At 44.0% G+C, this 26,087-nt stretch overlaps 2 protein-coding genes across 2 annotated transcripts; one reads left to right on the top strand and one right to left on the bottom strand.

Annotated features, from left to right (window-relative positions):
• Positions 1-4,135: 4,135 nt before the first annotated feature.
• LOC138657536 (uncharacterized) lies at positions 4,136-8,762 on the top strand. The gene is made up of 4 exons (XM_069745307.1): positions 4,136-4,168; positions 7,387-7,528; positions 7,634-7,784; positions 7,865-8,762. Exons 1-4 carry the CDS (start codon positions 4,136-4,138, stop codon positions 8,526-8,528), a joined length of 990 nt encoding a protein of 329 aa, XP_069601408.1. The 3' UTR covers positions 8,529-8,762.
• Positions 8,763-8,867: 105 nt separating this feature from the next.
• On the bottom strand, positions 8,868-11,454 carry LOC138649813 (uncharacterized). The gene is made up of 4 exons (XM_069740525.1): positions 11,234-11,454; positions 10,670-10,773; positions 10,430-10,576; positions 8,868-9,959 (listed from the first exon to the last, which is right to left on the bottom strand). The coding sequence occupies exons 1-4, from the start codon at positions 11,414-11,416 to the stop codon at positions 9,038-9,040; spliced, it is 1,356 nt and encodes a 451-aa protein (XP_069596626.1). The 5' UTR covers positions 11,417-11,454; the 3' UTR covers positions 8,868-9,037.
• Between the last annotated feature and the right edge of the window lie 14,633 nt (positions 11,455-26,087).

Genomic DNA, 26,087 nt, shown 5'->3' on the forward strand with positions numbered 1-26,087 from the left:
AACTCCCTCCAAAGGTTTTCTATAGGGTTGAGATCTGGAGACTGGCTAGGCCACTCTAGGACCTTGAAATGCTTCTTACGAAGCCACTCCTTCGTTGCCCTGGCGGTGTGCTTTGGATCATTGTCATGTTGAAAGACCCAGCCACGTTTCATCTTCAATGCCCTTGCTGATGGAAGGAGGTTTGCACTCAAAATCTCACGATACATGGCCCCATTCATTCTTTCATGTACCCGGATCAGTCATCCTGGCCCCTTTGCAGAGAAACAGCCCCAAAGCATGATGTTTCCACCACCATGCTTTACAGTAGGTATGGTGTTTGATGGATGCAACTCAGTATTCTTTTTCCTCCAAACACGACAAGTTGTGTTTCTACCAAACAGTTCCAGTTTGGTTTCATCAGACCATGGGACATTCTCCCAAAACTCCTCTGGATCATCCAAATGCTCTCTAGCAAACTTCAGACGGGCCCGGACATGTACTGGCTTAAGCAGTGGGACACGTCTGGCACTGTAGGATCTGAGTCCATGGTGGCGTAGTGTGTTACTTATGGTAGGCCTTGTTACATTGGTCCCAGCTCTCTGCAGTTCATTCACTAGGTCCCCCCGCGTGGTTCTGGGATTTTTGCGTGGAGCCCCAGATCGAGGGAGATTATCAGTGGTCTTGTATGTCTTCCATTTTCTAATTATTGCTCCCACTGTTGATTTCTTCACTCCAAGCTGGTTGGCTATTGCAGATTCAGTCTTCCCAGCCTGGTGCAGGGCTACAATTTTGTTTCTGGTGTCCTTTGACAGCTCTTTGGTCTTCACTATAGTGGAGTTTGGAGTCAAACTGTTTGAGGGTGTGCACAGGTGTCTTTTTATACTGATAACAAGTTTAAACAGGTGCCATTACTACAGGTAATGAGTGGAGGAAAGAGGAGACTCTTAAAGAAGAAGTTACAGGTCTGTGAGAGCCAGAAATCTTGATTGTTTGTTTCTGACCAAATACTTATTTTCCACCATAATATGCAAATAAAATGTTAAAAAAACAGACAATGTGATTTTCTGGATTTTTTTTTCTCAGTTTGTCTCCCATAGTTGAGGTCTACCTATGATGTAAATTACAGACGCCTCTCATCTTTTTAAGTGGTGGAACTTGCACTATTGTTGACTGACTAAATACTTTTTTGCCCCACTGTATATATATATACAGTGGGGCAAAAAAGTATTTAGTCAGTCAGCAATAGTGCAAGTTCCACCACGTAAAAAGATGATAGGCGTCTGTAATTTACATCATAGGTAGACCTCAACTATGGGAGACAAACTGAGAAAAAAAAATCCAGAAAATCACATTGTCTGTTTTTTTAACATTTTATTTGCATATTATGGTGGAAAATAAGTATTTGGTCAGAAACAAAATTTCATCTCAATACTTTGTAATATATCCTTTGTTGGCAATGACAGAGGTCAAACGTTTTCTGTAAGTCTTCACAAGGTTGCCACACACTGTTGTTGGTATGTTGGCCCATTCCTCCATGCAGATCTCCTCTAGAGCAGTGATGTTTTGGGCTTTTCGCTTGGCAACACGGACTTTCAACTCCCTCCAAAGGTTTTCTATAGGGTTGAGATCTGGAGACTGGCTAGGCCACTCCAGGACCTTGAAATGCTTCTTACGAAGCCACTCCTTCGTTGCCCTGGCGGTGTGCTTTGGATCATTGTCATGTTGAAAGACCCAGCCACGTTTCATCTTCAATGCCCTTGCTGATGGAAGGAGGTTTGCACTCAAAATCTCACGATACATAGCCCCATTCATTCTTTCATGTACCCGGATCAGTCGTCCTGGCCCCTTTGCAGAGAAACAGCCCCAAAGCATGATGTTTCCACCACCATGCTTTACAGTAGGTATGGTGTTTGATGGATGCAACTCAGTATTCTTTTTCCTCCAAACACGACAAGTTGTGTTTCTACCAAACAGTTCCAGTTTGGTTTCATCAGACCATAGGACATTCTCCCAAAACTCCTCTGGATCATCCAAATGCTCTCTAGCAAACTTCAGACGGGCCCGGACATGTACTGGCTTAAGCAGTGGGACACGTCTGGCACTGCAGGATCTGAGTCCATGGTGGCGTAGTGTGTTACTTATGGTAGGCCTTGTTACATTGGTCCCAGCTCTCTGCAGTTCATTCACTAGGTCCCCCCGCGTGGTTTTGGGATTTTTGCTCACCGTTCTTGTGATCATTCTGACCCCACGGGGTGGGATTTTGCGTGGAGCCCCAGATCGAGGGAGATTATCAGTGGTCTTGTATGTCTTCCATTTTCTAATTATTGCTCCCACTGTTGATTTCTTCACTCCAAGCTGGTTGGCTATTGCAGATTCAGTCTTCCCAGCCTGGTGCAGGGCTACAATTTTGTTTCTGGTGTCCTTTGACAGCTCTTTGGTCTTCACCATAGTGGAGTTTGGAGTCAGACTGTTTGAGGGTGTGCACAGGTGTCTTTTTATACTGATAACAAGTTTAAACAGGTGCCATTACTACAGGTAATGAGTGGAGGAAAGAGGAGACTCTTAAAGAAGAAGTTACAGGTCTGTGAGAGACAGAAATCTTGATTGTTTGTTTCTGACCAAATACTTATTTTCCACCATAATATGCAAATAAAATGATAAAAAAAAACAGGCAATGTGATTTTCTGTTTTTTTTTTTTCAGTTTGTCTCCCATAGTTGAGGTCTACCTATGATGTAAATTACAGACGCCTCTCATCTTTTTAAGTGGTGGAACTTGCACTATTGCTGACTGACTAAATACTTTTTTGCCCCACTGTATATATATATATGCATATATATATATATATAAAAGTGCTTTTGTGACGTGCGTACTGCAACAGTGTGGAGCTAGAAGACCGCTGTGTCATTCGTTTTAATTGTGTTTATTCCTTTTGGCAGAATAGGGGCTGTTTGTTGGGTTGCTGCACTGTGGTGTACAATGGCACCCATCTTCCCTGGGTGGGGGAAGAGAACAGATGAAGGGCTAACTCAGGAGATAAGCCAAGTGTGGCGGCCCCGGCATCATCACCTCCAGAAGTATCCTGGGGAATAGGGCGAGCTAGGGCACCCCCTAGTGGTAGGGTCAGTGAAGGAGCCCATGGTCCCAGATCACCCAACAGCTGAGTCGTGACATTAGCTCTGACCGTAACCATTTTTTCTGATCCATTGTGGATCCAATCACTGCTCTGACAGGGCAACTGCAACAGCTCAGTCTGGAGGTGACAGATTTAAGCACGGTTGTTTTGCAGCAACCTAATACATTTCGTCTCCCAGGCAAACTATAGTGGAGCCCAAGATCGCTTTGCCTGACAGGTTCTCTGAGGGGCGTGACAAGTTTGCCGTGCTCAGGGAGTCGTGTAAATTGTACTTTAGATTACATCCTGTTTCTTCAGGTACAGAGGAGCAATATGTGGGGATAATAATCTCGCTCCTCCAGGGCATGGGCGTTTTCTATCCCGCCTGGCTCCCAGTCACTTCAGATGGCGGAGGAATTTTATCTGTAGTACATGTAATATGAAAAGTTCAAATGACAGAGGAAATACATAAACTAAATCATCTGTGCATGCCCAAAAATTATGCCTAACTATTTTAATCTTTCTTGGATACAAAAAAAGATACACATTTAAAAACATATACAGTCATGGCCAAGAGTTTTGGCACCCTTGAAATTGTTCCAGAAAATAAGGCCATGTTCACACAGTGCGTTTTTTACCGCGGAACCGCGGCGGTTTTGCCGCTGCGGTTCCGCAGCTGTTTTCCATGCAGGGTACAGTACACTGTACCCTATGGAAAACAGGACACACTGTGCACATGGTCCGGAAATTGTAAAAAAAAAGCCGCGCTGAATAGCTCCCGGAAAAAAGAAGGAGCATGTCAATTCTTCTTCCTGAACCGCAGCGGTTCTGCACCCATAGACCTCCATTGTGAGGTCAAAATCGCAGTAAAACACGCAGATCAAAAATATATCTGCGTGTTTTACTGCGGTTTGATGTGCAGAACCGCTGCTGCAGGAAGTTCGGGGAAGCGGGCGGAAGTGCGTGGGCGGAAGTCCGTGGGCGGCGTGTGTGGTCCCGACTGTATCACGAAGAGACTGTCACTATGGAGGCATACCGTCGCATGGGGATCGATGTCGGGCGTCTGATTGATTTGGTAAGTCTGTGTGTCCGTCCCCATGCGACGATATGCCTCTATTGTGCTAAGTCGCCGTATCGGACTACTACTCCCATCCGGTATTTAGGATGGGAGAGTTGTCCCTGTGTCCGGCGACTTAGCACAATACTAAAGTTCACACCAAACACAAACACACAATACACAAACATGACACACAGTACAGTACATACAACACATAACATAGAGTATATACTCACCATACACCACACTTGTAGGCGAAGCCCTCGATCCTCAATGAAAAAATCCCAAAATAATAAAGCAAATCCATACTCCCTGTCCGCAGAATCCATAACCGAGTGTCCCACGCCGATCTCCTGCTCTCCGGTGATACACTGCCAGGAGCGAAGCTCCTAGCAGTGTATCGCGTACTGTCCCGGAGCTCAATGGCGCCGGCGTCTCGGTTAACGGCAGTACAGCTGCGTTGAACTTTCCCACGCAGCACTGCCGTTAAGCGAGAGTACCGGGGTCAATGACCGCCGGTAAACTCGCTCGCGCATGCGCAGTGACACACCGACAGGAACTATGGCTCCTGTCAGTGTGTTGCTGCAGCCGTGGAGAGCAGACACATCTCTGGATGTGTCTGTTCTCCATGGAAGATCTTCGTGGGACCCTCGATGGATTTCTGCGGACAGGGCCAGGGAGTATGAATTTGTTTTTTTGTTTTGCCTTTTTTTCAGGTCGAGGGTCTTCAGGATGGATTGAGCGTGCAATAAAAGAATTGTCAAAAAGTGTGTGTCTTTATTTCATTAAAATATTTTTTCTAGTGTTTGTGTTTTTTTTTTTAACCCTTTCATTGGCTTAATAATGGATAGGCGTCTCATTGACGCCTCTCCATTATTAACCGGGCTTAATGCCACCTTACAATAGCAAGGTGGCATTAACCCCTCATTACCCCATATCCCACCGCTACACGGGAGTGGGAAGAGAGGGGCTAAGTGCCGGAATTGGCGCATCTTTTTGATGCGCCTTTTCCGGGGCGGCTGCGGGCTTATATTTGTAGCCAGGGGGGGGCAAATATCCATGGCCCCTTTCCTAGGCTATGAATATAAGCCCACGGCTGTCTGCGTAGCCTTTCTGGCCTAAAAATATAGGGGGACCCCAACACGTTTTTTTTTCGGGGCCCCCTATATTTTAGTGCCAGAAAGGCTACGCAGACAGCCGTGGGCTTATATTCATAGCCTGGGAACAGCCATGGGTATTTTAACCCCTTCCCGGGCGTCAAATATTGGCCCACAGCTGTCTGCTTAGCCTTTCTGGCCTAAAAATATAGGGGGACCCCAACACGTTTTTTTTTTCGGGTCACCCTATATTTTAGTGCCAGAAAGGCTACGCAGACAGCTGTGGGTTAATATTCATAGCCTGGGAACAGCCATGGGTATTTTAACCCCTTCCCGGGCGTCAAATATTGGCCCACAGCTGTCTGCTTAGCCTTTCTGGCCTAAAAATATAGGGGGACCCCAACACATTTTTTTTTTTTAGGGGGGTCCACATATATTATAGTAAACCTTATTAGGATTAATAATTGATCGGCGTCTTATTGACGCCTCGCCATTACTAACCGTGCTTAATGCCACCTTACAATAGCTTTAGGGGTAGGGTTAGGATCCCTGTAGGGTTAGGGTTAGGATCCCTGTAGGGTTAGGGTTAGGATCCCTGTAGGGTTAGGGTTAGGATCCCTTTAGGGTTAGGGTTAGGGTTAGGATCCCTGTAGGGTTAGGGTTAGGATCCCTTTAGGGTTAGGGTTAGGGTTAGGATCCCTGTAGGGTTAGGGTTAGGGTTAGGATCCCTTTAGGGTTAGGGTTAGGATCCCTGTAGGGTTAGGGTTAGGGTTAGGATCCCTTTAGGGTTAGGGTTAGGGTTAGGATCCCTTTAGGGTTAGGGTTAGGGTTAGGATCCCTGTAGGGTTAGGGTTAGGGTTAGGATCCCTTTAGGGTTAGGGTTAGGATCCCTGTAGGGTTAGGGTTAGGGTTAGGATCCCTTTAGGGTTAGGGTTAGGGTTAGGATCCCTGTAGGGTTAGGGTTAGGATCCCTGTAGGGTTAGGGTTAGGATCCCTGTAGGGTTAGGGTTAGGATCCCTGTAGGGTTAGGGTTAGGGTTAGGATCCCTGTAGGGTTAGGGTTAGGGTTAGTATCCCTGTAGGGTTAGGGTTAGGGTTAGGATCCCTTTAGGGTTAGGGTTAGGGTTAGGATCCCTGTAGGGTTAGGGTTAGGGTTAGGATCCCTTTAGGGTTAGGGTTAGGGTTAGGATCCCTGTAGGGTTAGGGTTAGGGTTAGGATCCCTTTAGGGTTAGGGTTAGGGTTAGGATCCCTTTAGGGTTAGGGTTATGGTTAGGATCCCTGTAGGGTTAGGGTTAGGATCCCTTTAGGGTTAGGGTTAGGGTTAGGATCCCTGTAGGGTTAGGGTTAGGATCCCTTTAGGGTTAGGGTTAGGGTTAGGATCCCTGTAGGGTTAGGGTTAGGGTTAGGATCCCTTTAGGGTTAGGGTTAGGGTTAGGATCCCTTTAGGGTTAGGGTTATGGTTAGGATCCCTGTAGGGTTAGGGTTAGGATCCCTTTAGGGTTAGGGTTAGGGTTAGGATCCCTGTAGGGTTAGGGTTAGGGTTAGGATCCCTTTAGGGTTAGGGTTAGGATCCCTGTAGGGTTAGGGTTAGGATCCCTGTAGGGTTAGGGTTAGGATCCCTGTAGGGTTAGGGTTAGGGTTAGGATCCCTGTAGGGTTAGGGTTAGTATCCCTGTAGGGTTAGGGTTAGGGTTAGGATCCCTTTAGGGTTAGGGTTAGGGTTAGGATCCCTGTAGGGTTAGGGTTAGGGTTAGGATCCCTTTAGGGTTAGGGTTAGGATCCCTGTAGGGTTAGGGTTAGGATCCCTGTAGGGTTAGGATCCCTTTTGTGGTTGTGTTATGTTTAGGATCCCTTTTGGGGTAGAGTGCTTAGGGTTATGAGCCCTAACCCTACCCTAACTATTTCACTTTATAGTGTGTTTTTTAATGAATGTTGTTGATTGTCGCACGAACCACTCAGGATTGACGGCGACAGAGCTAGTGGTAAAACAACTGCACACAAGCGTTTTTATTGGTGTTTGTGTTTTCAGTTTGTGCTTGTGTTCAGTTATTAGGGGTTACTTTGAAATATTTCCAGCAATTGTGTAACATTACTTGGTCGCGCTATAGATTATGAGATGACACTATTGTATTTATTGTAGGTTCGGGATTATCCGGCCTTGTGGGACCCAGCCGATGAATCCTACAAGGATAAATATTTCCGGGAACTAGCCTGGACCAAAATTGTACGAGACCTTATCCCAGATTGGGACAAGTATCCAGGGAGTACACAGCAGCAAATTGGTAATTTTAATTAAATTTATTTAGTAAACCTTGAGTATATTAAAAATATAATTTGTTTAGATCTCACAAAAAATGTTGTTGTATTTTGTAACCTTTTTTTGGTAGATAACGATGTGAGGAAACGGTGGCGCTCAATCAGAGACCGTTTCACGAAGTTCCTGAACGAATGTTCTAAGAGTGGCTCTTCGCCGAGCAAAAGTAAATTTCCATTTAGCGAAGAGCTGCAGTTTCTTGTGTCCAGTAGGACATTGAGAAAGTAAGTTAAAATCCACTCCACATGATTATTTAAATATAATATGTTGTGCGAAAAATTGATGTTTTTTTTTTCTCCAACAGGACGGAAGGAAACATGTCGGTAGCTGATTTGGAGGACAGCGACAAAGAGGATGGAGCAGGCAGTTCCTCTGGAGTGGGAGGGACCATCTCTACCTCCACTCCCACAGCTTCTGCTGAATCAGCATCCACTTCAGCAGCTGCTGCATCAACATCTAGTTCAGCAGCTGCTGAAGCATCTGATTCCGCAGAAGCTGTGAGAGTGGAGAAGAGAGCTGTCTATCCGGTGGCAGCAGAGAAAAAAAAAAAAAAAACAAAGAAAAACCAAGATGACCAAACTGTCCAAATCGCTTGCGACACGTTAGATCTATTAAAAAAATCTAGTTCTGATGACCACTGCGACTCCTTCGCACTAACTGTGGCAAGAAAAACACGCTCCCTGCCACCGGATAGACAATCTCTTTTCATGTCCATGGTCCAGATGTCCCTCACTGCTCTGGAGGACCCTGCTCCGATATCTCCATACAATGAAGTTCTGATGGGGGTGTTGGGACTTTTCAGGCCCCGACACCGAACACCGGAAACACAAGCTACCAGACCCCAGTATTTGGCCCACAGCCAAGTTACTTCTGGAGATAGAGGAAGTTCGCAGCATATGGGGGGAGCACCATATCAATCAGAGGGATCAAATTTCCTCTATTCTCCAGAATATACTTTTCTGAATTGAACATGGGCAAAAATTTTCAGTGGCACCGAGTTTTTTTTGGTTTGTTTTTTAGCTCCAGTTGCCGGTTGGCTTTGAAAGGGGCTTTTTTTTTGTTTTTTCTAATTGAAAAATCTTTTGTAAATATTGCAAAGAATTTGTGTTCTTTTAAATATATTATATTTCAAACATACTATTCTCTTCTTTATTACAATGCGGTCAAGGCCGCTATCCTGGGTTTATGGGCTATCAATTAGTGGTTTATGTGTTGATGTGTTAACAATTGTATACGTCATACTGCTATTATTTTCATAAAACACCAAAATTTTTGTAGCCAAAAAAAACAAAAAAAAACTAATTACACCCAAATAGATTTTTTATTGATATTACAATCAATTATTTAACACAGTTTTTTTGGTAACATGAAACAAAAAATTTTTTTTTCAAACTTTTGTGTTGGTTGCTGGCGTTTCTCATTCTTTGGGATGTTGTCAAAACTGTTATCAGCGATGTCGGCAACATTTCTGGGGGGGTCAGTGTAGATGCATCCTTCTCTGCTGGTCAGGCTGCTCAACACCAGCACAGGAGTATTGCCAGTGCACGGCACCTTCAGGACTCATAAAGTAGTCAGTGAAGGATTCTCTCACACGCACACCAGAGTTGGACGGCCTACCCAGACCCCCGTTGTCAACTGGATTAAATACTGGCTGCTGGTACTCCACATCAACGTCAGTGTTGTATTCACGAGCATAGTTGTGGAGTACACAGCAAGCCTTTATCACAGCATCAACGGTGTCTGTGTCCAACTGAATGGCAGTGTGAAAGATCCTCCACTGACTAGTCATGATCCCAAAGGTGCATTCCACATATCTGCGTGCACGACTCAGCCGATAATTAAAAATCCTCCGTCGGGCATCCAGTCCCCTTCGTGGGTATGGGCGCAGCAGGGTTGTCGTTAAGGGAAACGCCTCATCCGATACCATCACGAACGGCACTGGATGTGTGGAACCCGGCAAAGGTCGTGGGGCTGGGAGCGTGCCGCCATCTCGAAGAATTTGCATCCCAATCTGTGACGTTCGCAACACCCGAGAATCCCCAGTACTACCATAGGCACCAACGTCAATGGCAACAAATTTGTAATGGGCATCAGCCACCGCCATCAGGACCACTGAAAAATACTTCTTATAATTAAAGAAGCGTGATCCTGATCGTGGTGGCTGCTGAACCCGAACATGTTTACCATCGACTGCACCTATGCAGTTTGGGAAATTGGCCACAGACTGAAAGCCTGCTGCAACCTGCAGCCAAGTCTCCTCGGTTGGGGAAGGCATCACCATGGGCTGCAACTTCTGCCAGATGACGGTACATGTACACCTCACAATGTTAGAGATGGTAGATTTACCAACTCTAAATTGGAGGTGCAGGGATGTATAGCTCTCTCCTGTGGCCAAAAATCTGAAAAGAAACAAAAAAGAAAATTAGAAATGTCACACAAAAAGGTAATTACAACATGTCACAAGTTAAGGCCGCTATTATATGCGTCCAGCACCATTCAATAATGCTGGCATTAACACCCAGCACAACACAAAGGGTGTAAAAAACATTAATAAAAGGCCTGATGGGACTTGTGCACACACGCATGCGAGATATGACCAAATGTTGCATGGTAATCCCCGGACCTGCTGCATGCACTCCGTTGTGGAGCGTGCGGCTCCATGTATTGGTATGTGGGTGCAGACTCCGCTCCAGAGTGCAGGCGGCAGAGCTGGGGTTTACCATGCAACACTCGCCCGTATCTCACGTGTGTGTGTGTATGTGTGCCCCCTGTCCAAAAAGAGGACTGGGTGGGTTTAATCACACATACTGGACACACACACAAGTAAAATACAGACCTAACAACATTCCCCCAAAAAATTGTTACTTACCGCAAGGTGATGAGCAGCCTTTCCTCAGCAGAGATGGACTTCCTCATCACCGTGTCTTGCAGTGTTAAATGGGGTGCCAGGATGGTAAGCAGTCTGTCAAAGGCAATAATTGGTAACCGACAAAACGATATAAATTTTTCAGGATATCTGAAAATTGCAAAAGAACAACAAAAAAGGGTTACTTCACAAGTATTGCTAGCAAAAAAAGGTAAATTAGTCATTCTATATATTTCTACTTACCTCCTCAAATCATTGTACAGCACATGAAAGTGCCCCTTCTCAGTTCGGTCTTCTACAAGCGGGTGCACCCACATTCGTTTCTGCACACGTCTTCTCTGCCGCCGCTAAATAGAAAAATAAAAAAATATTTCGTAAACACAACAATTAGAAAAATATATCAAACATGCAAGGAAAACAATGTCGATTATGTAAGGATACGTGTCCACATTCAGGAAGGCCCACCCCATTCTAGTACGCAATGATGCCAGATGTGTTCATTGTACAAATCCAGCATCATCACACCCGACGTATAGGGTCCTGTTTTATTCATTGCGGAGCCGCAGTTTCACAACAAGGAACACAGACATGCTGTGATCATAAAAGACGCGCAGCATGTCCGGAGTCGCAGGGCTGACGGATGACACACAGTGGACACGTGATTTCATGACATCACCTCCAGTATGCTGACATGTGGACGCTGCATGTTTGGCGCTGCGGCCACACGCAGCGCCAAACATACAACGTTTCCAGAATGTGGACAAGTACCCATAACCCAATATATAAAACAAACAGACATCTGCTTACCTGACATGCATGTCGATTCAAAATTAGAAGCATCAACCCCAGGATCGCAATCCGGTGTGGCGTGCGGAGCTGGATCCGTGGGCTGTCATCTGGACGACGCTCTGCACGTCCACTCATTTTGATGTGTAAGTTCCAAAATGGAGGATGGAAGAAGAAAAGGGTTGGACAAGGAAATGACATCATTTTTTTTTTTTTTCTTCCCCCCACTGCAGTAAACTTTATTTCTGTCAAACACAGACAATCTGCAGACAAAACTGCATCAAGAAACGCACTAAAAAACGCACTAAAAAACGCACCAAAAAACGCACCAAAAACGCACCAAAAAACGCACCTGCGTTTTCTGCAGAGACCTGCGGTTTCAGTCAGGAAAAAAAAAGGATGGAAATCCTGAACGTGTGAACATACCCTAAAGCATTTCTCCAAGAAAATTATTTAAATTACAAGTTTTGTTATATACATGTTTATTTCCTTTGTGTGTATTGAAACAGCACACAAAAAAACAAAAAGGTAAATTGGACATCATTTCACACTAAACCCCCAAAATGGGCCAGACAAAATTATTGGCAGCTTTCCAAAATTGTGTGTAAGTAACTTTGTTTCAAGCATGTGATGCTCATTCAAATCACCTGTGTCCTCTACTTACTCTGGATGTTTCCTGGCAGCATGCTTAGGGCACACATGCTGGTACTTCCTGGGTGTTAAAGAGACAGTGCGTTCGCTCCTAAGATGTCCTCAGCCAATACCTGGGAGGCATTTGGTACTTATAGCACATTCTCCCATTGAGAGGTGCCTGTTCAACATCATGGATTTTAGTGTTTAGCTAGTCTGTAAGCTGCTAAGTGATTTGTCAGGTCCACTTCTTGCCCGACAAGTTTCGCCACCCACCCAGGCATGAACCCTGAACCTGTATTTGTGCTTGCCTGAACCTGTGCACCTGGGTTTGTATGTCCAGGTCTGTACCTTTGTCTGAATTAGGACTTGACTTTTATCCTGTTTGTATCTAGTCTGTATCTTTCCCTGTATCTGCTGTGTGGGCATCTGAACCTGTCTCTCTATCTGTCTGTGTCTGAATCAGCACCTGTTTTCACACCAGCTGTATCTGATTCAGTTCCTACCTCCAAACCTGTTGACTGAATTAGTCCCTAGACTCCCTAACCTATACCTCCTGTTGCAGCTTCCTTTCCTAATCTGCTGTGTCTGACTCTGTACCTTTCCAAACCTGCAGTGCCTGAACCAGTACCTATCTCTAGGCTATTGTCACTGTGCTACATTAGTGATCTGTGTGTACACTTCCTACTTCACAGTAAGTACCTTGCTTGAATCTGGCTCTGCCTGGCTGGTGTGTACTTGTCCTTATGTTCATCCTGTATGAACATGGTCCAGACTGTCCTGTCTGTACCTCCCCTTACATTGTCTGTTCTATGTGAATCTGCTGATATTTGTCCTGTGGGAAACTCCGCATCTCTGCTTGCCCGCATCGGCGGTTTTCTGTTTGACCACATATGCAGTTTTTGGTTGGACCGCTTCTGCGGTTTCCTGCTTGACTACACATTTCAGTCGCACCTGCCAGTGACCCAGTCCTTCTTTAAGCTGTTCTTGTCCATCCACACTGAACTGGGTCCTACCTGTGCCTGCCTGCTTGTCAGTAGGTCAGCCGTGCCCACCTGTCAGTGGGTGTGCCATGCCTGCCTGCCTGTATGTAAGCCCTGCTTGCCTGTCTGCCAGTATATCAGCCATGCCTGCCTACATGCCAGTATATCAGTTGTTCCCACCTGTATTGACCTATCTGCATACCAGCCTTGGCTGCCAGTAACTGCCTGTGAATCAGCTGTGCCAAACAGTATACCGACAGTACCTGCCGTTACATTGTCCTGTCCCTTTGAGGGTCAGCTGCTACTGCCAGACGCTGCCCTGAAGTGGTACTTGCCAGCTACCTGCTGCACAAACTTGACCTCACCACTAGAGACTGCAGCGAAGACCAAGGTATCTGCTTAGTTATGACCCTCCAGGGCATCTGGTCCATGGCACAGTGGGTCCACAAACCATGCTCATGCTAAAAAGTCCAAGTGTGAGCATAACAATGGTAAACCACATCATTCTACTGTTTACCAAAAATCGAATGAGGCCTACAAAGGAAAGAACAATGTACCAAAAGTCAAATATGGTGGAGGTTCAAAGATTTTTTGGGCTTGTTTTGCTGCCTCTAGCACTGGGTGCCTTGACTGAGTGAAAGGCATCATGAAATCTGAAGATTACAAAAGGATTTTGGATTGCAATGTAGTGCCCAGTGTCAGAAATTTGAGTTTGTGTCCTAGGTGATGGGTCTTCCAGCAGGAAAATGACCACAAACATGCTCAAAAAGCACCCAGAAATGGATGGAAACAAAGCACTGGAGAGTTCTGAATTGGCCAGCAATGAGTCTGGATCTAAATCCCATTGAACACCTGTGGACAGATCTTAAACTTATAATGAATAAAACTAGTATACACCGGCGCTGCGCCGACAAAAATGCTGCAGACAGGAAGAAGAGAAACTAAATGTGCATAAAGAGGGAAGGAAAATAAGCTGCTGGTGAGGTGACAGAGTCTGCGCTATACTCTGTCTAGGATAAAACAATATAAAATAGATTACATAAATCACCTGCGCTTATGGGGTAAAATGGATAGAGAAATAGGTGGATAAAATGCAAGAGCCCCAACACAGGATGCTGTATAGTAGCACAATAAAATGGTCTGGCTGGGCCTCCACCCCAGCAGGATGATAATCAATCCACTTAATGCAGATAATGTGAGCACTATACAGCAGACCCACATACAATAACTGGCTGGAGTGATAAAGGTACCTGGATAGTGAAGTAGGTGACCGTGCTGCTCCAGGAATCGGTGTGTCGGGCTGTACCGCAAATCTGCGGAGGAGTGACGGGACTGGCTATCCTCCAAAACAGTCTCTACTTGCTGGGCGGCTGGTAGGGACAAGAAACCGCCAACTCCTAGCGTGCCCCGGCCGGAAGCAACGCCGGAGCAGGAGCGGTGTGTGGAGGGGGCATGGCCTAAGCTGTGACGTCACAAAAATGGGCGGGCGCGAGACAGGGCAACCAATCCGACGCGTTTCGAAGGAAACACTCCTTCTTCGTCAGGGCTGGAGTTCCCTGTGAGACCCGTCCTTATATATCCTGCGCCCCCTTGTTAAGACCTGCCCCTGCAGCTGACCGAAAGAAAGATAAATGTGTTTATATATTCCAGCCACGATCTGTGCAGCAGCATGAAAACAGCATGCACAAAAGAGCGCAGCTACATCCGTTGAAATAGCAAGCAGAATTATATATACCCCAAAAATGCTATGCAGTATAGATGTCTGGAACAAAGTTCCCTTCACAAAGTTTGTGCGTGGCTATATATTACCATCGAAACCGATCTAGAGCAGACAGGGGAAACAAGGGAAAGAGTGAATAGGAAAGAATTGCCGGGGATAGATGGGTAAAAATTAATACATAGTAAATACCATTATTACTTGATTCTATTTATTTTTATTTATAGCTAAAACCCGCATAAAAACCAGGTGAATATACGCCTGGTTATGCACTCAAAAGTAAATAATAAAAACTTCTTTATTAATCAGGAAGTAAATTAAAAAGTATGAATATATATAAAAAAGATACTTTTGATATTTTCAATGATTTTTGATATTTTCAATATTTCTCAATATCTCAATGGATACATACGTGACCTTAACGTCCATAAAATAGGCCATTTTACACTCCAATGAAGATGTAAGAATGACTAAAAACATGTAAGAATAATTAAAAAATAATTAAAATGCATACAACTCTAATTCTTGATTAAGGCCTTTAGGGGCCAAACTGTCCAATGTGAAGATCCACCTAGATTCAACCCTAGACATTATCTTTATAAAGTCACCTCCCCTGGGGTTTTGTCGAACTATTTGGATCCCACAAAAAAGAATATTTCCACAGGAGCGATTGTGCTGCTCCAAAAAGTGGCGCGATAATGGGTGGCCTTTAAAACCTTTTTGGATATTGTCCAGATGTTCTTTAATTCTAACTTTTAAGGGCCTTTTAGTTCGGCCCACATATATTTTGTTGCACGGGCATGTCAGTGTATAGATCACTCCAGCTGTTTCACAGGAGATCCTGTTCTTAATTTGAAAACTCCTGGTGCCACTTGAATCTAAAAATGTGGTTTGAGTATGTCTTTTACGAGATGTCCGTATACAACATGGACAATGTCCACATGGTGTGAATCCCATAGAACGATGGTCCACTGTAGTCATGGGGGCACCTTTCCTCACCATAACCGGTTTCGTTGTTGGTGCTAAGAGTAGGCCCAAATTTTGCGCTTTTGTATAGATAAATCTGGGATTCTCAGATAAAAGACCCCCAATAACTTTGTCGCCTTGTAAAATACCCCAATATTTTCTTACTATTCTTGTAAATTTACCATGCCCTGAATGGAATTGCGTTACTATGGGTAAATTAGTAATTTGTTGATATATATCTTGAGGAGGGTCATTATTGGCCTCTTTGTGGACCAGCCTCTCCCTGGGTACTTGACTTACTAGCTGTCTAGCTGTTTTTAGAGATTGTGGGTTGTATCCTTTGGCTACAAATTGCTTAGTGATATGTGTTGTTTCATCCATGTAATCGTCCAAATCTGTACAATTCCTCCTAATACGGGTATATTGGCCCTTGGGAATATTAGTAAGCCAGATTGGGAGGTGACAGCTTGTGATGTGTATAAAGCTGTTTGAATCAACTTCTTTGTGGAAACACTTCGTTTTGAGTGTATTGTTTTCCACATAAATGGTTAGGTCAAGAAAATTAATTTGCACATTACTAATAGTAGGTGTGAATTCAAGACCGAATTGGTTATTGTTGAGGTTGGAAATGAAGGAGTTGAGTTCAGTAGTGGTGCCCTCCCTGAAACTCTGGCGTCGATTTATTGACGACATTCTGTTTATTTGGGAGGGCACCACTACTGAACTCAACTTTATACACATCACAAGCTGTCACCTCCCAATCTGGCTTACTAATATTCCCAAGGGCCAATATACCCGTATTAGGAGGAATTGTACAGATTTGGACGATTACATGGATGAAACAACACATATCACTAAGCAATTTGTAGCCAAAGGATACAACCCACAATCTCTAAAAACAGCTAGACAGCTAGTAAGTCAAGTACCCAGGGAGAGGCTGGTCCACAAAGAGGCCAATAATGACCCTCCTCAAGATATATATCAACAAATTACTAATTTACCCATAGTAACGCAATTCCATTCAGGGCATGGTAAATTTACAAGAGTAGTAAGAAAATATTGGGGTATTTTACAAGGCGACAAAGTTATTGGGGGTCTTTTATCTGAGAATCCCAGATTTATCTATACAAAAGCGCAAAATTTGGGCCTACTCTTAGCACCAACAACGAAACCGGTTATGGTGAGGAAAGGTGCCCCCATGACTACAGTGGACCATCGTTCTATGGGATTCACACCATGTGGACATTGTCCATGTTGTATACGGACATCTCGTAAAAGACATACTCAAACCACATTTTTAGATTCAAGTGGCACCAGGAGTTTTCAAATTAAGAACAGGATCTCCTGTGAAACAGCTGGAGTGATCTATACACTGACATGCCCGTGCAACAAAATATATGTGGGCCGAACTAAAAGGCCCTTAAAAGTTAGAATTAAAGAACATCTGGACAATATCCAAAAAGGTTTTAAAGGCCACCCATTATCGCGCCACTTTTTGGAGCAGCACAATCGCTCCTGTGGAAATATTCTTTTTTGTGGGATCCAAATAGTTCGACAAAACCCCAGGGGAGGTGACTTTATAAAGATAATGTCTAGGGTTGAATCTAGGTGGATCTTCACATTGGACAGTTTGGCCCCTAAAGGCCTTAATCAAGAATTAGAGTTGTATGCATTTTAATTATTTTTTAATTATTCTTACATGTTTTTAGTCATTCTTACATCTTCATTGGAGTGTAAAATGGCCTATTTTATGGACGTTAAGGTCACGTATGTATCCATTGAGATATTGAGAAATATTGAAAATATCAAAAATCATTGAAAATATCAAAAGTATCTTTTTTATATATATTCATACTTTTTAATTTACTTCCTGATTAATAAAGAAGTTTTTATTATTTACTTTTGAGTGCATAACCAGGCGTATATTCACCTGGTTTTTATGCGGGTTTTAGCTATAAATAAAAATAAATAGAATCAAGTAATAATGGTATTTACTATGTATTAATTTTTACCCATCTATCCCCGGCAATTCTTTCCTATTCACTCTTTCCCTTGTTTCCCCTGTCTGCTCTAGATCGGTTTCGATGGTAATATATAGCCACGCACAAACTTTGTGAAGGGAACTTTGTTCCAGACATCTATACTGCATAGCATTTTTGGGGTATATATAATTCTGCTTGCTATTTCAACGGATGTAGCTGCGCTCTTTTGTGCATGCTGTTTTCATGCTGCTGCACAGATCGTGGCTGGAATATATAAACACATTTATCTTTCTTTCGGTCAGCTGCAGGGGCAGGTCTTAACAAGGGGGCGCAGGATATATAAGGACGGGTCTCACAGGGAACTCCAGCCCTGACGAAGAAGGAGTGTTTCCTTCGAAACGCGTCGGATTGGTTGCCCTGTCTCGCGCCCGTCCATTTTTGTGACGTCACAGCTTAGGCCACGCCCCCTCCACACACCGCTCCTGCTCCGGCGTTGCTTCCGGCCGGGGCACGCTAGGAGTTGGCGGTTTCTTGTCCCTACCAGCCGCCCAGCAAGTAGAGACTGTTTTGGAGGATAGCCAGTCCCGTCACTCCTCCGCAGATTTGCGGTACAGCCCGACACACCGATTCCTGGAGCAGCACGGTCACCTACTTCACTATCCAGGTACCTTTATCACTCCAGCCAGTTATTGTATGTGGGTCTGCTGTATAGTGCTCACATTATCTGCATTAAGTGGATTGATTATCATCCTGCTGGGGTGGAGGCCCAGCCAGACCATTTTATTGTGCTACTATACAGCATCCTGTGTTGGGGCTCTTGCATTTTATCCACCTATTTCTCTATCCATTTTACCCCATAAGCACAGGTGATTTATGTAATCTATTTTAGATCTTAAACTTGCTGCTGGGAGAAGGCACCCTTCAAATATAAGAGACTTGGAGCAGTTTGCAAATGACGAGAGGTCCAAAGTTCCAGTTGAGAAGTGTAAGAATCTTTTTGATGGTTAAAGGAAGCGATTAATTGTACTAATTTATTCCAAAGGGCGTGCAACCAAATATTACGTTGAGGGTGCCAACAATTTTGTCCAGACAATTGTGGGGGTTTTATGTTAAATTATGTCCAATTAACCTTTTTTTTTCTTTGTTTCTTGTCTTTTTCCAATACACACAAAGGAAGTAAACATTTGTATAACAAAACATGTGTAGTTGCAATAATTTTCTAGGAGAAATACTTCATTTTCTGGAACAATTTCAAGGCCATAACTGTATAACATAGTGCCATCAGACATAACTAAAGTTATTCCTGGCAAACAAAACCAAAACAGAATACAGGGGAACAGGTCAAAGTAAACACCCACCAAAAAACCTGAACATACAATAGACCTAAAATAATATCTAAAAGAAGCTTGTCTATCATTAAAATGGAAAAAAAAGTCTGGCATGCAGAACTATTTCTTTCTCTTTAAAAATAAACAATAAACGCAAACTATGTGGATCCCATACAGTATATATCAACTTTCATCTTAAACAGGAATACACAGGGTACTAATTCCATTTATCTGTTCCATTTGTCTGTTCTAAACAGAACAGACAAATGCAAAAGATAAATGGAAATATGACCAGAGCCTTCTTGTGCTTCATTAAATTCTGTAGTTTTGGTTGGTTATTTCTATCACGTACGTATTAGTAAAAGACTGAAAGAATTATATTTCATACACTGGATAATGTCATCTTACTGTTTCATGGTAAAAGTATGAACTATAGAAGAAATATCACGAACAGTTAATTATCATTCAATGTTTGTGCCATGCCCTTTATGTTTCCCAGAACTGAGAATGGCCAACCCAAGATCTTCCCGCAGAAATAAAGGAAAGAGTGCATAAACTCAAGCAGAAGGCTTCGTCATTTTCCACGTGTCTGGCCAATGTATCTTTAGCATGCATATGACTTTAGTGTGGCACTCTCTACACACTCCATGTGATGCAATTTAAGACCTTGGGATGTTCCCTATTAAAATGGAATGTAGAGGTCACATATGTTGGAAACGCGTGTGCTGGCAGCTGATTGCCTGGTTCACAACTAAAGTCTCTCTGAGCCTCACCTAACTTTAACTCGCTTTTGTTCGTTTTAAAAAAATTGTTCAAAACCAAGAAATAGATAAAAAAGAGAAAACTATGAATAAACAAATATTATCTTATTTTTAGTAAAAACGATTGATACATTTAGAAGAAGCTCTTACCTGCTCAATAATAGAAGCCATAAACCCCGACTCATTAAGATTGCCATTACGCACGCCTGTCTTAACCCCTTTCTGACATTAGAAGTAGTGATCCATCCATGTGCCCTGGGCCTATTTGACCAGGGACGGATCCTTACGTCATTGCGATCGCCAGTTCAAACGGGGTGTGTGCGTGCGATCGCTGGCGGGTGTCAACTGATTCTGCAAGCTGACATCCGGCACTAAGTGACAGGAGTGGTCACAAACCGCTTCTGAAACGTTAACCACCAAAATGCTGCAATCGAACACAATTACAGCATTCCGCAATCAGGCAGGGGGCTGACAGCCCCTCTGCCTTTGGATCGAAAACCTTCTGGCGTTACACGCGGTCTCGATTGTTGCCATGGTGATCCGATGTCATCATCACGACATCCGGGACCCCACAGATAGGAAACACATGCACAGTGCATGATCAGCAAGTCTCTCTGTCAGTGCAGAGCTGACAGTTTCTGCAACATGGAGATGCTGCTTCATCGCCATTCTGCACAAGTGATCAGCCTACAAAAAAAAATTGTCCCATAGTGAGACAAAGTAAAAAAGTTAGAAAAAAGTAAAACAATAAAGATAAATAATTTTAAATATATATTTTTTTTAAATCAAAAATAAAAAATCTAAAGATATTGTTTCTCGGTACTTACCTACACCATGCAACCTCCGATCCTCACAAGATCTCCTTCTCCCCTCTTATCTCCTCTTCCCACAATCGTATACAAGATTTCTCTCGCGCATCACCCCTACTCTGGAACTCTCTACCACAACATATCAGACTCTCGCCTACCATCGAAACCTTCAAAAAGAGCCTGAAGACCCACCTCTTCCGACAAGCCTACAACCTGCAGTAACCACCGATCGACCAAACCGCTGCATGACCAGCTCTATCCTCACCTACTGTATTCTCACCCATCCCTTGTAGATTGTGAGCCTTCGTGGGCAGGGTCCTCTCTCCTCCTGTACCAGTTATGACTTGTATTGTTTAAGATTATTGTACTTGTTTTTATTATGTATACCCCTCCTCACATGTAAAGCCCCATGGAATAAATGGCGCTATAACAATAAATAATAATAATAATAATCTCAAAATAAATATTTGAATGAAGAAAAAAAAACAATAAAAGTACATATATTTGGTATCACCGCGTCCGCAACGGCCCACAAGCTAACGCCTTTCGTGAACACCATAAAAAAACAAGGCAAAAAACAATGCTTTATCATCATACCGAAGGAAAAAAGTGGAATAAAACACAATAAAAAAAGACGGATAAAAATAAACATGGTACCGCTGAAAACGTCATTTTTTCCCGCAAAAAACAAGCTGCCAAACAGCTCCATCAGCTGAAAAATAAAAAAGTGATAGCTCTCAGTATAAAACGATGCAAAAATATATTTGTCTATAAAATAGTTTTTACTGTATAAAAGTGCCAAAACATAAAAAAGATATAAATGAGGTATTGCTGTAATCGTACTGACCCGAAAAATGAAACTGCCTTATCAATTTTACCACACTCACAGAACGGCATAAACCCCAAAAGAAATTCCTGAATTGCTGGTTTTTGTTCATTTTGCCTCTCAAAAATTAGAATAGAAAGCGATCAAAAAATATCATGTGCCTGAAAATGGTACCAATAAAAACGTCAAGTTGTCCAACAAAAAAACAAGCCCTCACATGACTGTGTGGGCCAAAATCTGGAAAAATTATAGCTCTCAAAATGAGGTGATGCAAAAACTATTTTTTACAATAAAAAGCATCTTTTAGTGTGTGATTGAAACCAAACATAAGAACCCAATATAAATCTGGTATCGCTGTAATCACACCGACCTGAAAAATAAAGTCACCTAATCACTTATACTGCACGATGAATGGCGTAAAAAATAAATATAACCAATTCCTCACATGCTGTTGATTTTCTCATTCTGCCTCCCAAAGATTGCAGTAAGGATCGGCTCCCATTTATCCTGCGCTCTGCATTGAGCTCTACACCAGTATTTCGATGTAAATCTCTGAAACACATAATTCAGACGGAACCCGTGGCAGAAGTCTCCCTACAATGAGGCAGATGGAGGCACTGCGGACGGCGTGTGACCTGTGATCTTGCAAAAAAGTGCCATCAGTCACAGTTTTGTGCACTTCTGAAAAGAAGGACACTGCTGAACAGAGACCAGACGGAGTCCAGAGTAACTCTGCTGCCTCATTTTAATGAATGCATCCCTCGGAGGTTTCATCTAAATCACGTCACTCAGAGATTTAGATAGAAACCCCAAAGTAAGTGCTCAGTGTAGAGCGCCGGATAAATGTGATCCCAAACGTTATGTAAAATGTTCTCAATAAAAGCTTCAACTTAATCCACAAAAAAAGCAAACCCTGACTCTGTCATCTGTCAATGGAAATATAGGGGGCTTCCTCTTTACTGGCAGCACAAAGACTCTGGAAAAGCAAAATGGCTCCTCACCCGCCAAAAGAGATTCAGCAAATTCTCCGCTCCCAAACCCAACTGCCCAACCCTTCCTTCTGAGCCCCACAGTGTATCTGTTATGAAAGGCAATTCAGTACCACAATGGACATAGCGGTCAGAGCACATACAGTGATCTGACAATAACCCAAAATCATAGAACGAGCTCTGAGACGTGGGAACTCTGCAGACCGCAATCCCTAATCCTCTCCAAACAACACTAGAGGCAGCCGTGGATTGCGCCTAACTCTGCCTATGCAACTCGGCACAGCCTGAGAAACTAACTAGCCTGAAGATAGAAAATAAGCCTACCTTGCCTCAGAGAAATACCCCAAAGGAAAAGGCAGCCCCCCACATATAATGACTGTGAGTTAAGATGAAAAGACAAACGTAGAGATGAAATAGATTCAGCAAAGTGAGGCCCGACTTTCTTAACAGAGCGAGGACAGAAAAGGTAACTTTGCGGTCTACACAAAACCCTAAAGAAAACCGAGGTACACCCTTTGCGTCCCAGTAGCTTCCAGCAAAAAATTAGACAAGCTGGACAGAAAAAATAGCAAACAAATAGCAAAGAAGAACTTAGCTATGCAGAGCAGCAGGCCACAGGAATGATCCAGGGTAAAGCAAGTCCAACACTGGAACATTGACAGGAAGCCAGGATCAAAGCATTAGGTGGAGTTAAGTAGAGAAGCACCTAACGACCTCACCAGATCACCTGAGGGAGGAAACTCAGAAGCCGCAGTACCACTTCCCTCCACCAACAGAAGCTCACAGCGAGAATCAGCCGAAGTACCACTTGTGACCACAGGAGGGAGCTTTGCCACAGAATTCACAACAGTACCCCCCCCTTGAGGAGGGGTCACCGAACCCTCACCAGAGCCCCCAGGCCGACCAGGATGAGCCGCATGAAAGGCACGAACAAGATCGGGAGCATGGACATCAGAGGCAAAAACCCAGGAATTATCTTCCTGAGCATAACCCTTCCATTTAACCAGATACTGGAGTTTCCGTCTAGAAACACGAGAATCCAAAATCTTCTCCACAATATACTCCAATTCCCCCTCCACCAAAACCGGGGCAGGAGGATCAACAGATGGAACCATAGGTGCCACGTATCTCCGCAACAATGACCTATGGAATACGTTATGTATGGAAAAAGAATCTGGAAGGGTCAGACGAAAAGACACAGGATTAAGAACCTCAGAAATCCTATACGGACCAATGAAACGAGGTTTAAACTTAGGAGAGGAAACCTTCATAGGAATATGACGAGAAGATAACCAAACCAGATCCCCAACACGAAGTCGGGGACCCACACGGCGTCTGCGATTAGCGAAACGTTGAGCCTTCTCCTGGTACAAGGTCAAATTGTCCACTACATGAGTCCAAATCTGCTGCAACCTGTCCACCACAGTATCCACACCAGGACAGTCCGAAGACTCAACCTGTCCTGAAGAGAAACAAGGATGGAACCCAGAATTGCAGAAAAATGGCGAAACCAAGGTAGCCGAGCTGGCCCGATTATTAAGGGCGAACTCAGCCAAAGGCAAAAAGGACACCCAGTCATCCTGATCGGCAGAAACAAAGCATCTCAGATATGTTTCCAAGGTCTGATTGGTTCGTTCGGTCTGGCCATTAGTCTGAGGATGGAAAGCCGAGGAAAAAGACAAGTCAATGCCCATCCTACCACAAAAGGCTCGACAAAACCTCGAAACAAACTGGGAACCTCTGTCAGAAACGATATTCTCTGGAATGCCATGTAAACGAACCACATGCTGGAAGAACAATGGCACCAAATCAGAGGAGGAAGGCAATTTAGACAAGGGTACCAAATGGACCATCTTAGAAAAGCGATCACAGACCACCCAAATGACTGACATCTTTTGAGAAACGGGAAGATCAGAAATAAAATCCATAGAGATAGGTGTCCAAGGCCTCTTCGGGACCGGCAAGGGCAAAAGCAACCCACTGGCACGAGAACAGCAGGGCTTAGCCCGAGCACAAATCCCACAGGACTGCACAAAAGTACGCACTGTTGTGAATTCTGTGGCTGAATTCACTCCTGTGGTCACAAGTGGTACTGCAGCTTCTGAGCTTCCTCCCTCAGGTGTTCTGGTGAGCTCGTTAACTGCTTCATTACTTAACTCCGCCTGATGCTGCTATCCTTGCTCCTTGTCAATGTTTCAGTGTTGGATCTGAGCTTCTCCTGATTGTTCCTGTGACCTGCTGCTCTGTATAGCTAAGTGCTTTTTGCTTTTTTGTTGCTTTTTTTTTTGTCCAGCTTGTCTTTTGTTTTGCTGGAAGCTCTGAGACGCAAAGGGTGTACCGCCGTGCCGTTAGTTCGGCACGGTGGGGTTTTTTTTGCCCCCTTTGCGTGGTTTTGCTTTAGGGTTTTTTGTAGACTGCAAAGTTCGCTTTACTGTCCTCGCTCTGTCCTAGAATATCGGGCCCCACTTTGCTGAATCTATTTCATCCCTACGTTTTGTCTTTTCATCTTACTCATAGTCATTATATGTGGGGGGCTGCCTTTTCCTTTGGGGAATTTCTCTGGGGCAAGTCAGGCCTATTTTTCTATCTTCAGGCTAGCTAGTTTCTTAGGCTGTGCCGAGTTGCCTATGTAGTTGTTAGGCGCAATCGACAGCCGCTTTTAGTTGTGTTTAGGATAGGATCAGGTGTGCAGTCTACAGAGTTTCCACGTCTCAGAGCTCGTTCTTGTATTTTTGGGTATTTGTCAGATCACTGTGTGCGCTCTGATCGCTAAGCACACTGTGTTTCTGGATTGCCTTCATAACCCCTGTCATTAGCAAACATAACAACGCACATCCCGCGACAGAGATGGCCACCAAAAGGATCTAGCCACTAACTCTCTGGTACCAAAGATTCCAGGATGACCAGCCAACACCGAACAATGAACCTCAGAGATAACTTTATTGGTCCACTTATCAGGGACAAACAGTCTCTCCGCTGGACAACGATCAGGTTTATTAGCCTGAAATTTTTGCAGCACCCGCCGTAAATCAGGGGAGATGGCAGACACAATTACTCCTTCCTTGAGGATACCCGCCGGCTCAGACAAACCCGGAGAGTCGGGCACAAAACTCCTAGACAGAGCATCCGCCTTCACATTTTTAGAGCCCGGAAGGTACGAAATCACAAAGTCAAAACGGGCAAAAAACAGCGACCAACGAGCCTGTCTAGGATTCAACCGCTTAGCCGACTCAAGATAAGTCAAGTTCTTATGATCAGTCAATACCACCACGCGATGCTTAGCTCCTTCAAGCCAATGACGCCACTCCTCGAATGCCCACTTCATGGCCAGCAACTCTCGGTTGCCCACATCATAATTTCGCTCAGCAGGCGAAAACTTCCTGGAAAAAAAAGCACATGGTTTCATCACTGAGCAATCAGAACCTCTCTGCAACAAAACAGCCCCTGCTCCAATCTCAGAAGCATCAACCTCGACCTGGAACGGAAGAGAAACATCTGGTTGACACAACACAGGGGCAGAACAAAAACGACGCTTCAACTCTTGAAAAGCTTCCACAGCAGCAGAACACCAATTGACCAAATCAGCACCCTTCTTGGTCAAATCGGTCAATGGTTTGGCAATACTAGAAAAATTGCAGATGAAGCGACGATAAAAATTAGCAAAGCCCAGGAACTTTTGCAGACTTTTCAGAGATGTCGGCTGAGTCCAATCATGGATGGCTTGGACCTTAACAGAATCCATCTCGATAGTAGAAGGGGAAAAGATGAACCCCAAAAATGAAACCTTCTGCACACCAAAGAGACACTTTGATCCCTTCACAAACAAAGAATTAGCACGCAGGACCTGAAAAACTGTTCTGACCTGCTACACATGAGACTCCCAA

This window comes from Ranitomeya imitator, chromosome 1, assembly GCF_032444005.1.
Source record: "Ranitomeya imitator isolate aRanImi1 chromosome 1, aRanImi1.pri, whole genome shotgun sequence".
Classification (NCBI taxonomy): domain Eukaryota; kingdom Metazoa; phylum Chordata; class Amphibia; order Anura; family Dendrobatidae; genus Ranitomeya; species Ranitomeya imitator.

What these genes read in the sequence shown, in the direction of transcription:
- LOC138657536 (XM_069745307.1), top strand. Translation starts at nt 4,136, where the DNA reads ATGGGGATCGATGTCGGGCGTCTGATTGATTTG. An exon ending in GAGTACACAGCAGCAAATTG is followed by an intron (nt 7,529 to 7,633) that starts GTAATTTTAATT and finishes TTTTTTTGGTAG; the next exon opens with ATAACGATGTGAGGAAACGG. An exon ending in TCCAGTAGGACATTGAGAAA is followed by an intron (nt 7,785 to 7,864) that starts GTAAGTTAAAAT and finishes TTTCTCCAACAG; the next exon opens with GACGGAAGGAAACATGTCGG.
- LOC138649813 (XM_069740525.1), bottom strand. Translation starts at nt 11,416, where the DNA reads ATGATGTCATTTCCTTGTCCAACCCTTTTCTTCTTCCATCCTCCATTT. An exon ending in CTGTACAATGATTTGAGGAG is followed by an intron (nt 10,577 to 10,669) that starts GTAAGTAGAAAT and finishes TGCAATTTTCAG; the next exon opens with ATATCCTGAAAAATTTATAT. An exon ending in AGGCTGCTCATCACCTTGCG is followed by an intron (nt 9,960 to 10,429) that starts GTAAGTAACAAT and finishes GTTTCTTTTCAG; the next exon opens with ATTTTTGGCCACAGGAGAGA.